The sequence below is a fragment of the Poecilia formosa genome, unplaced genomic scaffold (genome assembly GCF_000485575.1).
Source record: "Poecilia formosa unplaced genomic scaffold, Poecilia_formosa-5.1.2 Scaffold220, whole genome shotgun sequence".
NCBI lineage: Eukaryota > Metazoa > Chordata > Actinopteri > Cyprinodontiformes > Poeciliidae > Poecilia > Poecilia formosa.
Genome location: NW_006800159.1, coordinates 955,289 through 972,442, shown reverse-complemented (window position 1 = coordinate 972,442; position 17,154 = coordinate 955,289). Strand labels below are relative to the sequence as shown.

Sequence of the window (17,154 nt, the reverse complement as noted above, 5' to 3'; positions counted from 1 at the left end):
TTTTAGACAAAGTGGAAAAATTTAAATATTTGCTAACTAATTCCAATGTTTATGGTCACACTGAGTGAATTAGAATATGTATTCTGCTGGGACTAACCTATGTGTTTTAATAGTGATCAAGACACTAAAAAAATAACTTTCAATTTTATTCTAATTTATTGGCTGAATAACTGATGTGATGCTCCCAGTGACCAGAACAACTTGCTGACCAACTTGCTTATACATCTGCCCCTGTAGGTGGCAGTATAAGGTGATGTTGCATAAAATAAATGCTGACAAAAAAAAAGAAAAAAAAAAGTCTGTTGCAGCAACTCCTTAACATATAGAAAGTAGTATGGCCATATTCTAAGAAAAGATAATAAAAATACAGAAATAAAGCCATAAAATTACATAAAATTCTAAGTCTGACCAAATAAAAATATGGAAAGACTTATGAGAATAAAGTCAAAATAATATTCTTGTACAAGTTCTGATGTCAAATTTATTCAAATGCGACTTTATTCTGGTAATCATTTCTTTACATTTTCTTAGTATGGCCATAATTCTTCATCATACACATAAAAGGGTTAACACTAGTCAATGAATATTGAAACGTTTAAATGAAGGGCTCTCCTCTTGAACCAGTCGGCGCTTTCAGCTCCTTTAGCTCTCCAGGATGTTGATCTGGGCAAAAAGGCGGAAATCAGGCTGGCAAAGTGAGCTCTGACAAACACACCTTGTTTTCCCAATTAATGTTTTATTGGAACAGTTGGATGCTTTAATAACATTTGATCAACGCTCAAGCACACTGCCAGAACGTCTCATGAGAAACCAAAACTGGGTAAAAGCAAAGGGAAAACATACAACCAAGACACACTTCTGCTTTCAAATGGTCGAGTTCTGTCCAAGAATTTCATTTGCATTTGAAAATCATTCGCAAAATCCTGGTCCGCATCTGTTTATGGATAAATGTTCTGCCATGTGAGAGTCATCTATGACAGCAAGAAAAATAAAAACTCAAAAAGAAAGAAAAACAACAAAACAAAAAAAACATGTAATGTAATAGGAATGGGAGAGTTGGAAGGGGCTAACCCAGAATGGCATAACAGAGCTCTCAATATGAGAAAGCTGACTCCTGTGGTAATCATTCGTTGTCTTTTGTTTAAAAACAGGTTGCTTTTTCACTAGTTGATTTTTCCAAAGCTGATCTTCAACACGCACAAAGGGGGCGTGACGGGGAGGTGCTTTCACCGCTGAAGACAGAAGAGGCAGTATGTGAGCGAATTCTGCCAGATCCTTCTCACCAAGACTCCCGAGCGCTCAGCCCGCTTCAGTCCCGTTCAGCCACCAGCTTCAGAACCTTACCGATGGCGATGGTCTTACCTGGCAATAGCACAACAAAACCCGCATCAACTTCCTGCTTTACACACATCGATATGTCAGGCTACAGAGTCCACTCCCATTTTTAGGGCCATGATTTGATTCAAAAATATAATTTTTTCTATTCAAACATTTTAGAAATTCTGTTTAATTTATTTTACTGACAAGAGGAAAGAGTTTAAACAAATGGAAATTTATTTAAATTTATTCTTTAAGGTTTCATACTGTATGGAAGGAGAGGGATGACAACATTTAATAAATATACCATGTGTTAATCTCCCATTAGGAAATTAAATGTATCAAAATTATTAAAATCATTTATTTAATTTACCTCTAAATAATTACATATATATATAACTAAATTATTAAATGCATCAATAATTAACTATGTTATGAAACAGGCAATTAAATGTCCCATGAACTGATTAAAGCTAAATTTTTATATTAATTTAAATAAAAAATTTCCATTTAAAAATAGAATTATTTTGCTGTGTATTTATTTCATGGCTCCTGTGTGACTGCTGCTGTAATGAAAATAATTTCAACTGATGAACCCAGCCATAAAACTGGATCAAATTTCATTGGTTTACATTTAAACAAAAGCAGGTTTGTGAATAAAATTTGGCAACTTAAATGACCAGTATTAGGTTTGCTTAGCTGCCTGGCTTTTTCTTTAAAAAAAAAATTATTCAAAAAGAATGCAACATGCAGCATACTCCCAAACAGGAGTAGCAGACTCACAACTTAATCACATCATAAAATCTATTTTGAATCAATTTAGAACACATGGTTCCCACAAGTCTGAACTGGAAGTGATCATGTTTGTATCCAAGTGCAGAGCAATGCATGGCAGACCCATGGCTTCCAGATCAACCAAAAAAAAAGTGGACACTACTTAGTGAACATGAAAAGAGTGTACAGCATGGAGGCTCACAGCCTGAAACCTATGGACGCATACAATCAATGTTTAAATGAATTTGCAGAGTGAGTTCATATAGTAACAGCTATAGGCTACATATCTGTCTTAGCATTGCAGATAAAAGCTACATTAGCCAAGCTAATTTTGCTAATTCAGCATTAAGTACTACAGTATACGTCACTGGTATTTTTCTTCGTATTACACAGAATAATCGCGTAATAGTTGTAATTTACTTATAACGTTTATAAATTAGATAGGAATGCGGTGAGATCCATTCCTAAGCTTGTGGATTTATTGTTGTCATAGCAACTGCCTGCCAAGATGGCTGTCGGTTACAAAGTTCACAGAAGTTGTGACGTCACATGAGAACTATGTACTGTCAGTTTATGGAGTGGATTTTTCCCTGCACGTCCATCCTGCTTATAGCTGGATGTTACCTCAGAGCATCAGGCCTACCTTCATCCCGTAAGGTGAACCGTCCCATCTGAGGAAAGTCTTTAAAAGTCTCGAGGCAAATGGTCCCAGCTGTACGCAGACGGGCGATGCAGACCTGGTCCTGTTTGACGAACCGGGGCCGCGTCTTACTCTTGTCTCCCGTCTTCTTGTCCACTAGACAGATTAAGGCCTGCACAGGAGGCAGACAGACGTCAGCAGGAGTTCAGGTTCTGATACAGATCCATACCAGCAGCAAATCGATCCCACTCTGAAGCTTACCGTGATTTGCACTTCTTCAATGCATGTGTGAATGTGAAGGACTGCGTTGTAACCTGGACAAATGATGGATTTGTGTTCGATGATGACGATCTGTGGAGAGAATGGTACACACTACGTTCAAGTAATTTCATCTAAAGTTTGGGGTAGTTATTAATTTTAGGGCAGAAACAATTAATCACCTATTGAAATAATTGTCAGTTAATTCAATAATTAATAATTAACAGGAGCATAGACTCAAAAAAATGTCTGTTCACTAAAAAAAAAAAGTCAAAGCCCTCGTGATTGATCAAAATTATCATTTAGCATTTTAGATAAAAAAATAAATAAATATGTTTTAGCCAGAACTACTAATTGGCTGTTTTAGCTTTAGTTAAAAAAAGAAGAAAAAAAACAACTATTTATCACCATTTGCTGTCCAATTATTATTGGTTAATCCAAGAAAATTAATTTTCAGAAAATCAGCCCTACAATGCAGTTAATGCAATTTAAACAAAAACATTCTAACCCACATATGTGAGACAATTTCATTGTTTTTGTTGCGACACCATTTGATGAGGTGTTTTGTTTTTCTTCTGAATGTATCCATTTTAATGTTTTCCTCCTTCAGTTTTTTTTTATTTATTTTTTATTTATTTTTGGTTTATCTTTGTTGCCGTTATTCGTCCTCTTATCCAGTTATTTTGCACTAATTTGTTGTGCAGGATGTTTGAAGACAAACATCCTGTGTAATGTTGCAAAGATAAATGATGCCATATTCTTCTAACACAAATAAAAATATCCCCCATCCTCTCATGGCCAAAACTAAATATTTATTTTCTCATTTAAAAAAAATTGAAAGAATCATTTGTTTATTTGCATTTTTAATGTATTTTTAATAATGTGCAAGATTTGGTTAAATGTTTAAATGAAATTGCATCAATTGAATAATTGATTACATCATCATCAGCTGCAGCTCTATTATAGATGACAGCAGCCTGCATCCTTACATACAGCTAAATCGACTTTGTTCAGCTAAAAACCATTTAGGACCTTTTTTTTCCCAGGCCTGGATTACAGACCCTTAACAGGATTATGGACTGAAATTATTTTATTTCACGATTAAGGTGAAATAAAATTGTTTTTATTTAGTAGCTGGACAGACAGGAAGACAAAAAAACAAAAGATTTGTTTTTGCTAGATCTAACACATCTTGTTTTTTTTTTTTTGCACTAGAGAAGCTGTGGTGGGCGGACTCACCTGGGCGTCGAAGGTGCGCCCTGAATGACAGAGACTGTCAGAGTTGCACAGAATAAATCCCGGCAGGATCTCCTCCTCCTCGATTCCCTTCAGTCGCAGCTTGAGGTTTTCACCAGGTCCTGCATCGTCTGTCTCTACGTCATCCGATAGGAGACTCAATACCTCCACCACATGCTGCAGGAACACAGACACTCAAATCAGAGATGCAACAGTAATGAGAAATGTTTTGAGGCCTAAAACACAAAGTGGGTGAAATGGGGAAAAAACAGTAATCATTCCCTTCTGATGTAACTCGCATCAGAAATCAACACCTCTGATCATTTTGACCTTAAAACTAATTATGGGTGCAGAAAATCAAGATGCAGAAACATCATACAGAGACTAGCAGCCTCTGCAGGGAAGGCAGAGGGTGTTCCTCTGTGCTGTGTGGAGAAGAACACACAGCAGTGAGCACTTTTTTTTTGTCACTGTATGTATGTTCAGTCTGAAGAATTTCTGTCAGTGACTTGATGCTTCAATTATTTGGTTTTTATTTATAGATGCTAGAAACTACTTAGAACTATGTAAATATAAAAACTATGTTTGACAGCTATAGTATAGAGTGAAGAACCGTGCAAATACATAGCTCCACATTGCATCAGATTTCCTACATACAAAAACCAGGTAGTGAAAGAGGACTAGCTGAAGAGAAATGTTAACACTGCTGTCAGAGTGTCTTTCTGCATTAGCATAAACAAACTTCTAACCAGTCAGACAGCACTTCACACACAGTTCTGTTGAAACAGTTTGACCCTGGCCTGTAGAGTTCGGCAGGCAGATGTCTCCACGAACAAAATGACGCAATTTTTGTCAAGCATCAACGTTGAGAACTGATTTCAGAACTTCTGCTGAAATATGTAGGAGGCCTTAAGGGTCCATGTTGTTCAGGGAACACAGAGACTGATGTTTATAGTTAAACATTTTGACTCTGTTTGACAGCAGCTGCTCCTGCACACAGTGTGACATCACCTCTCCCAATCTGAACCAGTATTGCTCATGGGAAACTCTGATCAGAAAATGGAATCAGCATTAGTCAAGTCTGCTGAGAAATATAAAATAATCCCATATTGTGGCTTAGTGTTGAATCAGGCGCACCACAGAGGCTACAGAGGATCCCAGACTGATTTCTGAACACGTCTTCCTCTCTGTCCAGCTACTAATGAATAAAGACCAATAGAGCCACAAAAACCTTAAATGAAACAGTTTAAACTCTGCAGAAGGCTTTCCCCCAGTGTATTATTAGTAGCACCCTACCAGGTTTTACTTGCCTCCTCATCAGGTTAAGCGTGGCATTTTATTTTTTCCATTTTAAATTGTTTTTCATACATCTATAATTCTTGGCCTCTACTAGTGCCTCATAAATTAAATCTCCCTGTTTGTCCATGGCATACAGTAGAGATGCGCAGTGCAGTGACTGGCCCAAGGTAGTATGGGCAGTGGCTGATTACTTCTTTGGGATTTAACAGATGACAAAAAAATTGATAATCATTTTAATTGTATTTTCTTATTTGTTGTTTTTAACACTAGAGTTGTATGTTTAAGTATTGTCAATGTCTTCCTGTAACATCCAGTAATATTTTACATTTCCTGACAACAAAACATGTTTTAAAACAAAAACCCAGTGGGCCGCTGGTTGCCCTGGTAACCCTGATTCCGGGCAGGCCTGTATCTGATTGGATGTCTTACCCTGTTGGGCATCATGACTAGTTGTTGTGCTTTACTGATGGAGCCAGACTCCAGCTTTCCCAGAACCACGGTTCCCATGTCCTGGTGAAAGAGCAACACATTTTCAATCCAGGACAACAAAATCTGTTCCATGTTTCAGGAAGCAATTTTTATACAACATGCATTAAAAAACTAACAGATGTTCTCACCTTGTATTTGTCTACAATGGGCAATCTGACTGGTCCATCACTAGATCTGTTGAAATTTGGCAAACTGTCCAAGTGTGGGATGAAGGGCAAACCTCTGGAAATTCAAATAAAAGCAGTTAGAGAAGGATGAGGCGATGATCTTGGGTTGTCCTGACTGTGAGGAAGCTAACAGACTTACGTATACCAGGGGCACATGTCAGTCGCCTCCTTCAGGTTGGCTCCGGTCAGCCCAGAACATGGCATGAAGTGGATGTCTTTCTTCGGGTTGAAGCCCACTTTCTTCAAGAATGGCACTAATTTCTCTTTGCACTCTTCATACCTAGCAGCCCAGGAAACAAAGCAGCACATAGGTTCACCTGAATAAATGCTTGGTGTTGGAAATGAGAGGGTGAAGAGGAAAAGTATCCATCTCAGTCAGAGAAGGTTAGAAATGTGCTGCCTTCCATTCTTTAGTCCCAACATCAATGTACATATACAGAAATTAAAGAAAACATCTACAATTTCAATAACTTTAGTCAAGAATGAGTAGCTTAAAGAGGCAGTATTATGTATTTTCCAGTCACATTGTGCTATAAAATGGCACTATTAAGCAACTATGATAGCTTCAGTTATAAAAATAATGTATGTATCAAACATAACTTAAGACATTTTAATTCATGAACTGACATCTTGAAATTGGACTCCGTCTCTTTAAGAAGCTCCTGCTCTTTCCAACACCCCACCTTTAGGAAGTCATCACAACAATGCTTGTCTATTATGCCATTTACAGCCAGCCGTTCCTTGGAATGTTGGATTGAAAAGTAGCTTTTATAATGAGCTTAGCAGGTGTGTAGTTCTACCCACTGTTTGATATTTGCTGTTTGCTAGTTCGAAGGAGCCAAGTGGAGAGAGCCAGATTTTATTCACAAGGTGGAAATAACAGATGACGCCATCATCTCAGGCTCAGCCATGTAAACATCAGCTGCTGCAGCATCTTCCCCCAGTTAACCCAGGATTGACAAGTCAACACGTCTCCATCTGCCTCTACAGTCAACACCTTGTTCATTTAAAGGACTGCAGATGGGGCTGGGGTCTTCAAGCTAACATTGTTCACCAGTCTGGACTCTGTCTGTCTCAGGTCATCTGGATGAAGGACGCTGGGGTTTAATTTGGTTTCTGATTTGAATCCAAATGGCTGAAACGCTCCAACAACTTGGAATCAAAGAGTAAAATGCAATTATGCTTCTTCATTAGCAGGTTGCTGGGGTAACAATGCCATTAAATTCCCACATGAGCATCCCTACACCCACTTATCCTTGCAGAGCTGTGGGGGGATTGGAGCCCATCTTCCGCATATTGCTGGATGAGAAATGGGGTTCACCCTGGACACGTCATCAGGTCATTGCAGGACAACAACAAAAAACAGGACAAAGTACCATGTGAAAACACACACAACCCTCTGGGCAACTTTAGGATGACTCATGTACAAGCTTGTTTTGGAACTCAGGAGGAAGACAGAGTACCCAGAGAAAGATGGAGACTCCCTGCAGACAGACCTGAGGCCACCACAGTGTGCTAGCAGCTGGTAACATGGCAGCAGAACTGATAACTGTCATCTGATCTGTTTTATTTGGCCGAGTACTGTGAGACCTGGACAAATTTAGAATTCAAACAAACATTCAGAGTAATCACAGAGGACTATAATTAGAACAGTGAAACAGCAGAGCATGAATCATTAACCATCTCCATTATCAACACTGACCTAGGCCTGTCACAATAATTTCTGCTGGAAATTATTACAATAGATTATAATATTGTCCTTTTGAGACCATTTTCAACTAGTAGTATAATAATAGAAAATCACCCTTTGAAAGACTAATAGGCACTAATTTTGCACAAAACACTCCACATTGCAACTGGAATTGCTCAAAATAAAAACAACCAAAAACAATAAATCAAAATAAAAAAAAAACCACCACACAACTGAAAACATAAATAAAGTGAATTAGCAAATCTAAACAAAATTGCTCTTCAAAAACTATCATCAGAAGGGAAATCACTGAACGCATTTTAATTAATCATGCGAGTAATTAATTAATTGCGGCAGGTTTACTCCCCTGTTTTTCCTGTACCCACCTCTCCAGACTCCAGTTGACTGTAGGGTCATCCATCTTGTTGACCAGAACTATCAGGTGTTTGACACCGGCCGTCTTAGCCAGCATGGCGTGCTCCCGGGTCTGTCCGCCCTTCTCGAAACCCGTCTCAAACTCACCTTTTCTGGCAGAGATCACCTGTGGGACCAGTTAGCGGTGTCAGCTACAGAGGGGAACTCTATTCAGGGGAGCTCTCCCATTTGTATTCAACATAAACTAGCAGTTGAGTTTGGAGGTTATGCAGTGCTTAGCGTGTCTGTGTGTGGTGGAGCCCAACAGTGGGTCAGTTGTGAGTTACTCACCAGAACAGCCAGGTCAGCCTGGGACGCGCCTCCAATCATGTTCGGCACAAAGCTTTTGTGGCCTGGAGCGTCTAGGATAGTAAAGTGCTTTTTGTCTGTCTCAAAGTACGCTCGGCCCACCTCCACAGTCTTCCCCTTGTCCCGCTCCTCTTGATTGGTGTCCAAAGCCCAGGACAGATACCTGAAGACAGAGAGCACAGACCGTCAAAAGACTGCTCTTTACAACATCTATGACCTACATCTGCCTTCATAAAAACACACCAAGCAGCGGATCAAACACGAATAACTCATTTCCATTAACCATAAAATTGAGCAAACTGAATTTGCGAAAATAAACATTCTTAATGGAAACACACCAGTTTAGAAAAAAAAAAAATCATTTTTCCATAAAAAGTTTTGGAGCCAGGATGAGGTGGGTTTTTCCAGATGCAGCAAAATAGATGTATTTCACAAAACTGCAACTCAACCCTTTTTGCATCATCAGTCATGTAATCAACAACCAGATGTGACTACTGGAGAAAATGACAAAAAAGACAACAGAACATGGTAGGAGGATGATTGGTTGTTTTTGTATTTTTCAGACAATGTTCGGCTGGCTCCACCAGAGCTCCCACAGCAACACAGTTCATAAAAAGTTATATCATTCCAAGTGCTGAATCCATAACTAATGTAAAATCACTGACTATTTCCCCAGAACGCTGTAAACGTAACTGCTCCAAAGTAGGCGATGCCACTCTGATTGGCTGATAGATGATGAGTGCTCATACCATGGCTGAATAATGAATATATCTCGTTTGTTTACATTCATTGCTGAAATAAGTTTTAATTATCACAAGAAGAATCTTATTCAAATGTGATTTCAATTTAATTTCTCATTTAATGGAAACACTACAATTACAAAAGGTTGGCAAAGAGTACGGACAAAGAATGGAAACAGAGCTAGTTTGTCATGACAGAGCAGCTAAAGCGGCCCACTCACCAGGTTTCTCTGTTCTTCTCCTTGGCTTCCCTCTCGTACTTCTCTAAGGTCCTCTTGTCCACCATGCCTGTTAGATACCTGCAGAGAGACGGGGAGGTTACAGCTAATCCTCCTACAACACTTCACCTGCAATACAGAACACTACTTACATGATTTGTCCTCCAATGGTGGATTTTCCAGCATCTGGAAACAGAATCAAACTTTAGACTCTTGAATAAAAGTCCACATTATCATGGGTATTTGTGTGAAAGAATTGTGGGGAAAGAGATTAGTTACAATTTGGAATAACTCTGGAACATAACATGAAAAAGAAGTGAAGCAGTGTGAATACTTTCCATATTAACTGTAAGGTCTATATTTCTTAAACAATGTCCTCCACAAATAAAATAGAACCAGTGGGTCTCAGTACTGACCTACGTGTCCGATGAACACCACATTGATGTGTTCCTTTTTGGGGGCGTCTGGCTGTACGGCTGGAACCTTTGGCACTAACACCTCCTCCTCCTCCTCCATCATCTCTGGAGCAGGGTCCTCCGGCGAGGCCGACTCCTCCGGCCCCCGGTCCCCACCTCCCGGCTCCTCCTCGGTGGCTTCGTCGTCTTTTTGGTCCCATGGTTCCTCCGACGTCATCTCCGTATCACCGTTCTCCACAGGCACTTTACAAGCACAGATCACCACCGAGTCAGACTCAAAAGGTCAACTACCAAATAATTGCTAATTGTGACTAAATTTCAACTTTCGGGAGCCAGCAGCTGAACCGGCATGAACCTGATCTGGAATAAAAACAACTAGCTCAGACTGTGGCACAGATTTCTTCAAACACGATGTTCAGTGACTCACGTAAACACAGACACCTCTGAGACACATCGCTGAATGAGTATAAATAACAGATGAAGTTGACTGAATGAGAAACTACGAACAAATTTTAGCCAATATATGTAATAATATTTGAAAGTTCATAGTAACACATTTAACTGAAATCTAACAAACCCAGAATAGAATGGCTCTGCTTCAAGAGATGCAACGTTGACATTTCTAGGTTTTTCTATCCTAACAAAGGTTATGACAGAATTCAGGGTTTCCCCCAGAAAACTTGCTAAGCCCGGTGGTCAGGGCGTCGAGGCGGCCCACCGGGGGTCAACCATGTTTTTGTATTAAAAGACGTTAAGTTGACAGGAAATGTAAAAGTATTACTGTTTAATTATATGTTACGGGAAAAGAGCTCCAGTGAAATGCTATTTAAACCCACAACTAGTCTAAAAACAACAAACTTGCACTTCTGTTTAATCCAAATTAAGTCAGCGGCTCCATCAGGCCCCCAAGGGCTTCAGGGGCCCCATAAATGCTAATATATTAAAACAGACCACAGATACAAATGTAACATTTGTTTATTGAGATTATCAATGCTGTTAAATTTTATTCAATTGTTTAGGCATACATAAATTAAATGATTTTAAATTGTTTAATATTTAAATACAAGATTTTAAGAAGCTGGCAAGTTTACTTTGTAAAACTTCAAAGAACAATATTCATAGTTAGATTGTTTTGTTACCATAGCAACAATCTGATGCTGTGAGTTTAATCTTTGAATTTACAAATCCAATTTAGTAAACTGCGTTTATAACTTATTGCTTTTTAGGCTGACCAATTAAACTACTCCCTTCTCCCATATTTCACTAAATCCAACACATAAGCTGTTAGAGGTGCTGATATTTTTAGCAACAAAAGGGGCCCCTATGTCAAATTCTGCTCAAGGCCTCATGCAGCCTTGGACCGGCCCTGCATGATGAGGTAATCTGCTGCACTAAGCAGAAATGCGCAACAAACAGGAGATTTAATTCAATGCTGCTAATGTGGCTTTAGTAGCTCTTCCATTTCGTGTCTGTTGAGTTTTTAATCATCACAGAAACTATTCTGGTTGGTTGAGTTTATGGGACTCGACCGTGTCTGACGGTCACGAGTGCATTAACTCTAAGTAGACAACGCATTTGATATGGTTTGATGAATCATGTAACTGGAAAAATAATACTAAAAATAATAATAAAATAATGTAAAATCAGCGTTAAGCGTGACTCCAAGGAGAGCGTTAAAGCTCCTCACGAGCTGAACCTGCACGATCAGGTTAGCGCTGCTCGTTATCCACAAACGCTCTGACCAACCAGGACCACAGACATAAACTTTACAGGGAAGACAGACACAGAGCCACACGCTGGACAGCGTGTTGAGATGTAAACACTGCATATAATTGTTCGTTCACAAAGATAAATCATTCTCACCGCTCCACAAGGCGCCTCTGAATTCGCTACAACTTATTCCTGCGGTTCACATTGAGCTGCGCAACCAGAGCTAACGTTGCAAGTTTTAAACTCTTACCTAGAGTTCTCCAAAGGATCATAATTCCTTACAGTAGGTTGATGTAAATATCCATACAGGTCAGCCTGAGCCCAGTTTGAGTGAAAGGAGTCGCACGCGATCCCGCTGAGGTAAAGCAGTGGGAGCACGCGAGACAAAGCGCAGAGGCGCCAGCTGTGATTGGTCCATGCTGTCGGGTTTAAATGCATAAACTATAAACCTATCCTTTAGGAATAAATCTGCTTTGCTAGTGAAATGCTAAGAGCAAAAGAGACGCTTGCAGCCCGGCTTTAAAAAACAAACAAATAAACAAACAAAAAAAAAAAAAAGATTTTTGTTTTGTTTTCTTTTAATTTTCCTAGAAACGTAAACAATTAACGCTTAGCCTGGCGGCGGGGCTAGTAAAGCATGGCGGGCAGCCAGGCTTATAATACACTGTGGGAAACCCTGGAATTTACATACCAGTACTGCAGAACAGCATATCTTTAAATGGGCAGTATCATGTATTTTCCAGCCACACTGTGACATTTTATAGCACAATTAAGTAAGTATGTTACCTTCAGTTTTTATAAAAATGCTGTATATGTCAAATATGACTTAAAAATTCTGATTTTGGAATTTAATGTCTTGAAATTGGGCCTCTGTCTTTTTTAAAACTCCTGCTCTTTCCGAAACTCCATCTTCAGGAATTCATCACAACATGGCTCCTCTTAACCCTTTAACAACGATTTTACCAGCATTTCACTGAGAAGTAGCTCATAATGAACTCAGCAGATACTCCAACAGGTGTTTGCTAATTGCTGCTGGCTAGTCTGAAGGAGCTGAGTCTAGGACTTGCAGAGGAGGGCTGGTCTGTGAGGTTGGAAACTGCAGCTCAGAGGAGGAGCTGCGTCTCGAAGGCGGTGTTAGGTCCACCCAATTTTACACAGCTGAAAGGTTCCCATGGAGATTAGAGGGTCCATGGCTGAAAAGCTGTGGATCTTTTCATTGCTGTGCTTGATGCAAATTCAAAATATGACTGTAAGTCATATTTTGAATGATTAAAGTTCAACTATGACATAGAAGGCTGACCAGGATACTCAGCTGTTTATCATTTACTGTTATTTCCAGTTGAAATCTGGCCACGTGTGTTTAAGGTGATAATGAAACACTCCCACTGGATGTGACGGAGCAAGACACACAACACACACAAGCTGATGTTAATCTAGTGCAAGACTCTGTTTTCAGTTGTACAGCGATCCAAAGCAGACTACCCTCTGTGTGCATGGTGGTGTTTTTACTTATTCTTTTCAAACACTAGGTTGTTTTTAAATAATCAACATTTTGCCTTTTCTTCTCAGTTCATTTGTAGAACTGGTGATATGAATGACATTTCTTTTCATGCAAAGCAATAAACATAAGGAAATAAAATCTTATAAATTTACATACTTAAACATGAAACTTGTGCAAAAAAAATAACATTTAGTTTAAGGAATACAAAAGGCCAAAAAAGAGGTGGTAGTTCAATTCTAAGGTGATTCACAGAAGTCAGGAATTTTAAAATGAAAGGCTTCTTGTCCAAAGCTCCTTTGAGTTTTTGATGTTGAGGAAAGGTCTCTTCAAAATACCACAGAGATTAAAGCATTCCTCAAACATGCATGAAAGAATCAAGGCAAGACTGCAGTTATGTTTTTGATGAGTGAATAAGTTAACATGATGTAAAACTGAAAAAAGTCAATTTTACATATTACTACCCCTTATTAGACACATTGGTCTTGTGCTGGTCAGACAGAGAATAAATAAATCAGGTCTAAATCAACAGTCTGACAGAACACTCTCCCTTACCCCCTGTGTCATCTGCTGCGCTCCTTTTGTAGGTGGCACTAAGACCGCGGAAGTTTAACATCTTCAGAACATCGATTTATTTTATTTTACTGGTGAACTTGCAGCATCTCATGTTTACCCAAACTCAGCAGAACGCCAACTTCTTTGTTTTCTAAAAGCCGTTTTGGCCGATGCGTTCAGCTGTCTGCCAATAGTAACAGCCTATTAACAGATCGTTGACACGTCTTTAGCGCATTCAAGCTAAACCAACGTTAGAATGGTTGTTCTTTAGACCTGGAAAATCCAGAATGGATCCATATCCATCATGTTTTCTGGATCAGGATCTGGACTGACCACAAACTGCAGAGAGCAGGTAGTCGGTCAGGGGTCCAGAAACAGACGGCTTGTGGGCTGGATGTGGACCACCAGGAACATGTTTATAGTGAATGCTGCTGTAGGCCGCATTGCTGCTGTTCTTTCAGTGTGAGTCGGCTCATGTCACAACAATGAGGAATGCAACAACAACATGGAGGACACAGAAGCCAGCCTGGAAGGAGCGCTATACGTACCGCTGCTTTCTGACACGTCCATGGTGGAGATTTTATCATTCACAACTGCAGGGGGAAAAAAAGGTCATGTTTGGATTTTTCTCAAGGTAGTCCATTTATCCTGCTTTCTTTCAGAAACAAAGCTTTGTAATGAGTGGGGCTAAAATGAATACCTGAACCTTTAATTTGTGTTTTGGAAGCAGCTCACTAATGACTCCACACAGAACTGGTCTGACCCACATCCACAGGTCAGAACCGCTCAGGTCATTTCATACCAAACACTTCTGGGTAAAAAAACAACAACAAACAAACAAACAAAAAGGAGCCCTCCCACAGCATGCCTGCTTTTTATAGCTCATACCTGCCAGGAGGACGGCCTGTTTCCAGGAGCTACTGGGCTTAGTGCAACGAAATGTTACTCCAGAAATGCCCAACAAACCAGAGTCCCTCACCGTGACTCTGGTTTGATCAGGAGACACTTGTCAATTTCATAAAAACAACCTGCCCTAAATGAAAGGTTGTCAGAATTAAAATAAATATTAACTGGAGTCATATCACGCCTTTAAATAATTACATATAAACAAGAAAAATTATACTTGAGGAAATACACTGATACACAGCGAGTACGACATAAAACTGAAGTAGGAAAGGATTGAAATGGGGAATTTGTGTAGAAATATGGGTATGAATTCAGAAAGGGGAGACTTGAGCTGGAATCCTTTTCTTTCCTTCCTACCTGGACACAGGTACTTGGAACAGAGAAGCATAATCAGGCTTTTTCTGGCAGATACCCGTTTCCAGTTTTCTTTGGTGTCTGATCTGCTCACTTCAACAACATTATTTATTTTTTTTATTTTAAACACTAAACCAACATAAAATAAAAGACGCACTGCAGGGTCCTGTTGGAAGTTGTAGTTCTGGATTTAAACAGAAAATGAAGGAATCCCAAGATAATCCTAATTTGTGCATCCAAGCTTGTCCATGAGTGTTGTCTGATTTCTATTAAAAGTTAAATACGAACATCTAAGTAAATGTTCTTGTGTTTATAGCTGCATTTATGGAGCGTACATGGTGGAAGTTCTTAGATTTGACTAATTGAAGAAAAATATATTTTAGTCTGAAACCTAATAATAGTTAGAGATGAGCATCTCTAACTTTAACCACTCACTCTATATTTCGGTTAAGTGTTTTGATATATTATAAAACTAAAACTGATGAAATTTTCAAATATCATCCAAGTTTCAATTTAATAATTATTTTTTTCTGAAGACTGTTGGACACAGTTTGGGCTGTGACTGCTGTTTGGGTCTTGTGAAATGTACCAGATCAGAACACAGTAATTCCAGTCCAGACAGATGTTTACCTGGGTCAGAAGATTCCCTCACAGCCAAGTGACTCGTTGAGGATTACTTTAAATCACTGGTTGTCAATAAGAGCTAGAAATAAGGCATGAGCCCTATGAACACCAGCCACCCTCATTGGCAAACGGCTCAATTTCGTACCAGAAAATGTTAGTTACGAAACGGGAAAAAAAAACCCGACAAAGATAGGAAGTGACCAGCAGCCGAGTCCGGTTTTTAAAACTCACACTGAGGTTCAGTTATAGAACTAGTTTCCAATGACAACTGCTGTCCTGACTCTGGACTGCCTTCACGCAGTTCTCGCATGTTTTATTCCACTCTTGACCAACAAATGCGTCAGAAAATCCACGTCACGTAAAAGACGGAGTGGGTACTCCAATTTCTGTCCAAGTAGCAGAGTGTCTGGTTAAAACACGGAGCTATACGGTGACAAACATGTCAGCACCTCACATCTTTTTCCAAGTAATGTTTAGAATTTGTCAGTTTCACGGCCTTTGACCCACGCAGAATGACAGTCGCTAAGTAGGTAACACACCAGCTAGCGAACAAGCTAGCAGTTTACCGCCAGTTGGGTGAAAACGCAAGTGCCGGTAGAGTTCAGGTGTCCTCAAACTGTGTCTGTGTTTAACAACAGCTAGATAACCACAAATGAAAGGTTCATGGCGCAAAGTGGACCACAAAACACGTCACGGGAAAGCATGTAGCTGCTTTTTCGCCCTCCAACCGACGCGTGTCTGAACACTCGCTAAGCTACAGGCTACAGTTAGCAGTTAGCTAGAACGGCTAACGCCAACGTGACTGTGGTGAACTTACCAGCAGCATCGACGTTCTCTGTGGGCGCTCTCATGGCAAAAGGCGGAACAAATTCAGCTGCGTTCACATTGGGTACGAACGGCTTAGCGTTCACATTGAGGGTTGTGAATGCCGCTTCAAGCTGTCCGTCGACTGTGGCCTCCACATCGTCCTCTTGTTCCCAGGAATCAGGGGCAGTGTCTCTCGGGTCCATCGTGGGTCTTAGATTTTGACCAAGTAAGATTGGAGATACGCAGTTCTTGGTCCGCGTGAGTGTCCACCTTCAACCCAATGTTAGCAGTGTCCCGCTGAGCTGTGAGGACCGTCCCTGTAGTGCGTGCGCGATGTTGTCCCCAGTTCACATGAAGTAAAACAGTCGCTCTGTCGGTCCGGACGCCTCAGAACAGGCTCGACTCAGCACTCCCAGAGACAGTCCGCGTGAGCTGCAGCGTTCCTTCAGTCGACGTGCTCAGCGCGAAGAACTCTGGGACTCGAAGTCCTATGAGCACACACTACATTCAGTTCAGAAGACAGTTAAAAGAAACAAACTACATCACCCGATAAACGGTAGAAAAATGGTTAACGTCACTTGATATGAACTTTTAACGCAGCAGATTCGCTTAAGTTTTGGTCGAGGAAAAATAAATAGCACTTTTATGCTTATTCATGCAGCCTAAAACTTTATTTTTATTTACTGAAAACATGCTGACCAGTTGTACACATATTCAATATACAACATAGTAT

The 17,154-nt window shown here is 39.9% G+C and overlaps 1 protein-coding gene across 2 annotated transcripts; it reads right to left on the bottom strand.

Annotated features, from left to right (window-relative positions):
* Positions 1 to 716: 716 nt before the first annotated feature.
* Positions 717 to 16,889, bottom strand: gspt1l (G1 to S phase transition 1, like). Of its 2 annotated transcripts, XM_007568323.2 has the most exons (14): positions 16,432 to 16,889; positions 14,279 to 14,323; positions 9,968 to 10,210; positions 9,704 to 9,737; positions 9,555 to 9,632; positions 8,576 to 8,756; positions 8,257 to 8,411; positions 6,320 to 6,460; positions 6,142 to 6,235; positions 5,954 to 6,034; positions 4,229 to 4,402; positions 2,993 to 3,082; positions 2,735 to 2,903; positions 717 to 1,362 (listed from the first exon to the last, which is right to left on the bottom strand). In XM_007568323.2, exons 1-14 carry the CDS (start codon positions 16,622 to 16,624, stop codon positions 1,310 to 1,312), a joined length of 1,731 nt encoding a protein of 576 aa, XP_007568385.1. In that variant the 5' UTR covers positions 16,625 to 16,889; the 3' UTR covers positions 717 to 1,309. The 2 variants fall into 2 exon arrangements, with proteins under 2 accessions (XP_007568385.1, XP_007568386.1); XM_007568324.2 differs by lacking the exon at positions 14,279 to 14,323 and having other exon boundaries at positions 16,432 to 16,888.
* Between the last annotated feature and the right edge of the window lie 265 nt (positions 16,890 to 17,154).

What these genes read in the sequence shown, in the direction of transcription:
- gspt1l (XM_007568323.2), bottom strand. Translation starts at nt 16,624, where the DNA reads ATGGACCCGAGAGACACTGCCCCTGATTCCTGGGAACAAGAGGACGAT. An exon ending in GAGAAGAACAGAGAAACCTG is followed by an intron (nt 8,757 to 9,554) that starts GTGAGTGGGCCG and finishes CTCTGTCTTCAG; the next exon opens with GTATCTGTCCTGGGCTTTGG. An exon ending in GTCAACTGGAGTCTGGAGAG is followed by an intron (nt 6,461 to 8,256) that starts GTGGGTACAGGA and finishes CTGGGCTGCTAG; the next exon opens with GTATGAAGAGTGCAAAGAGA.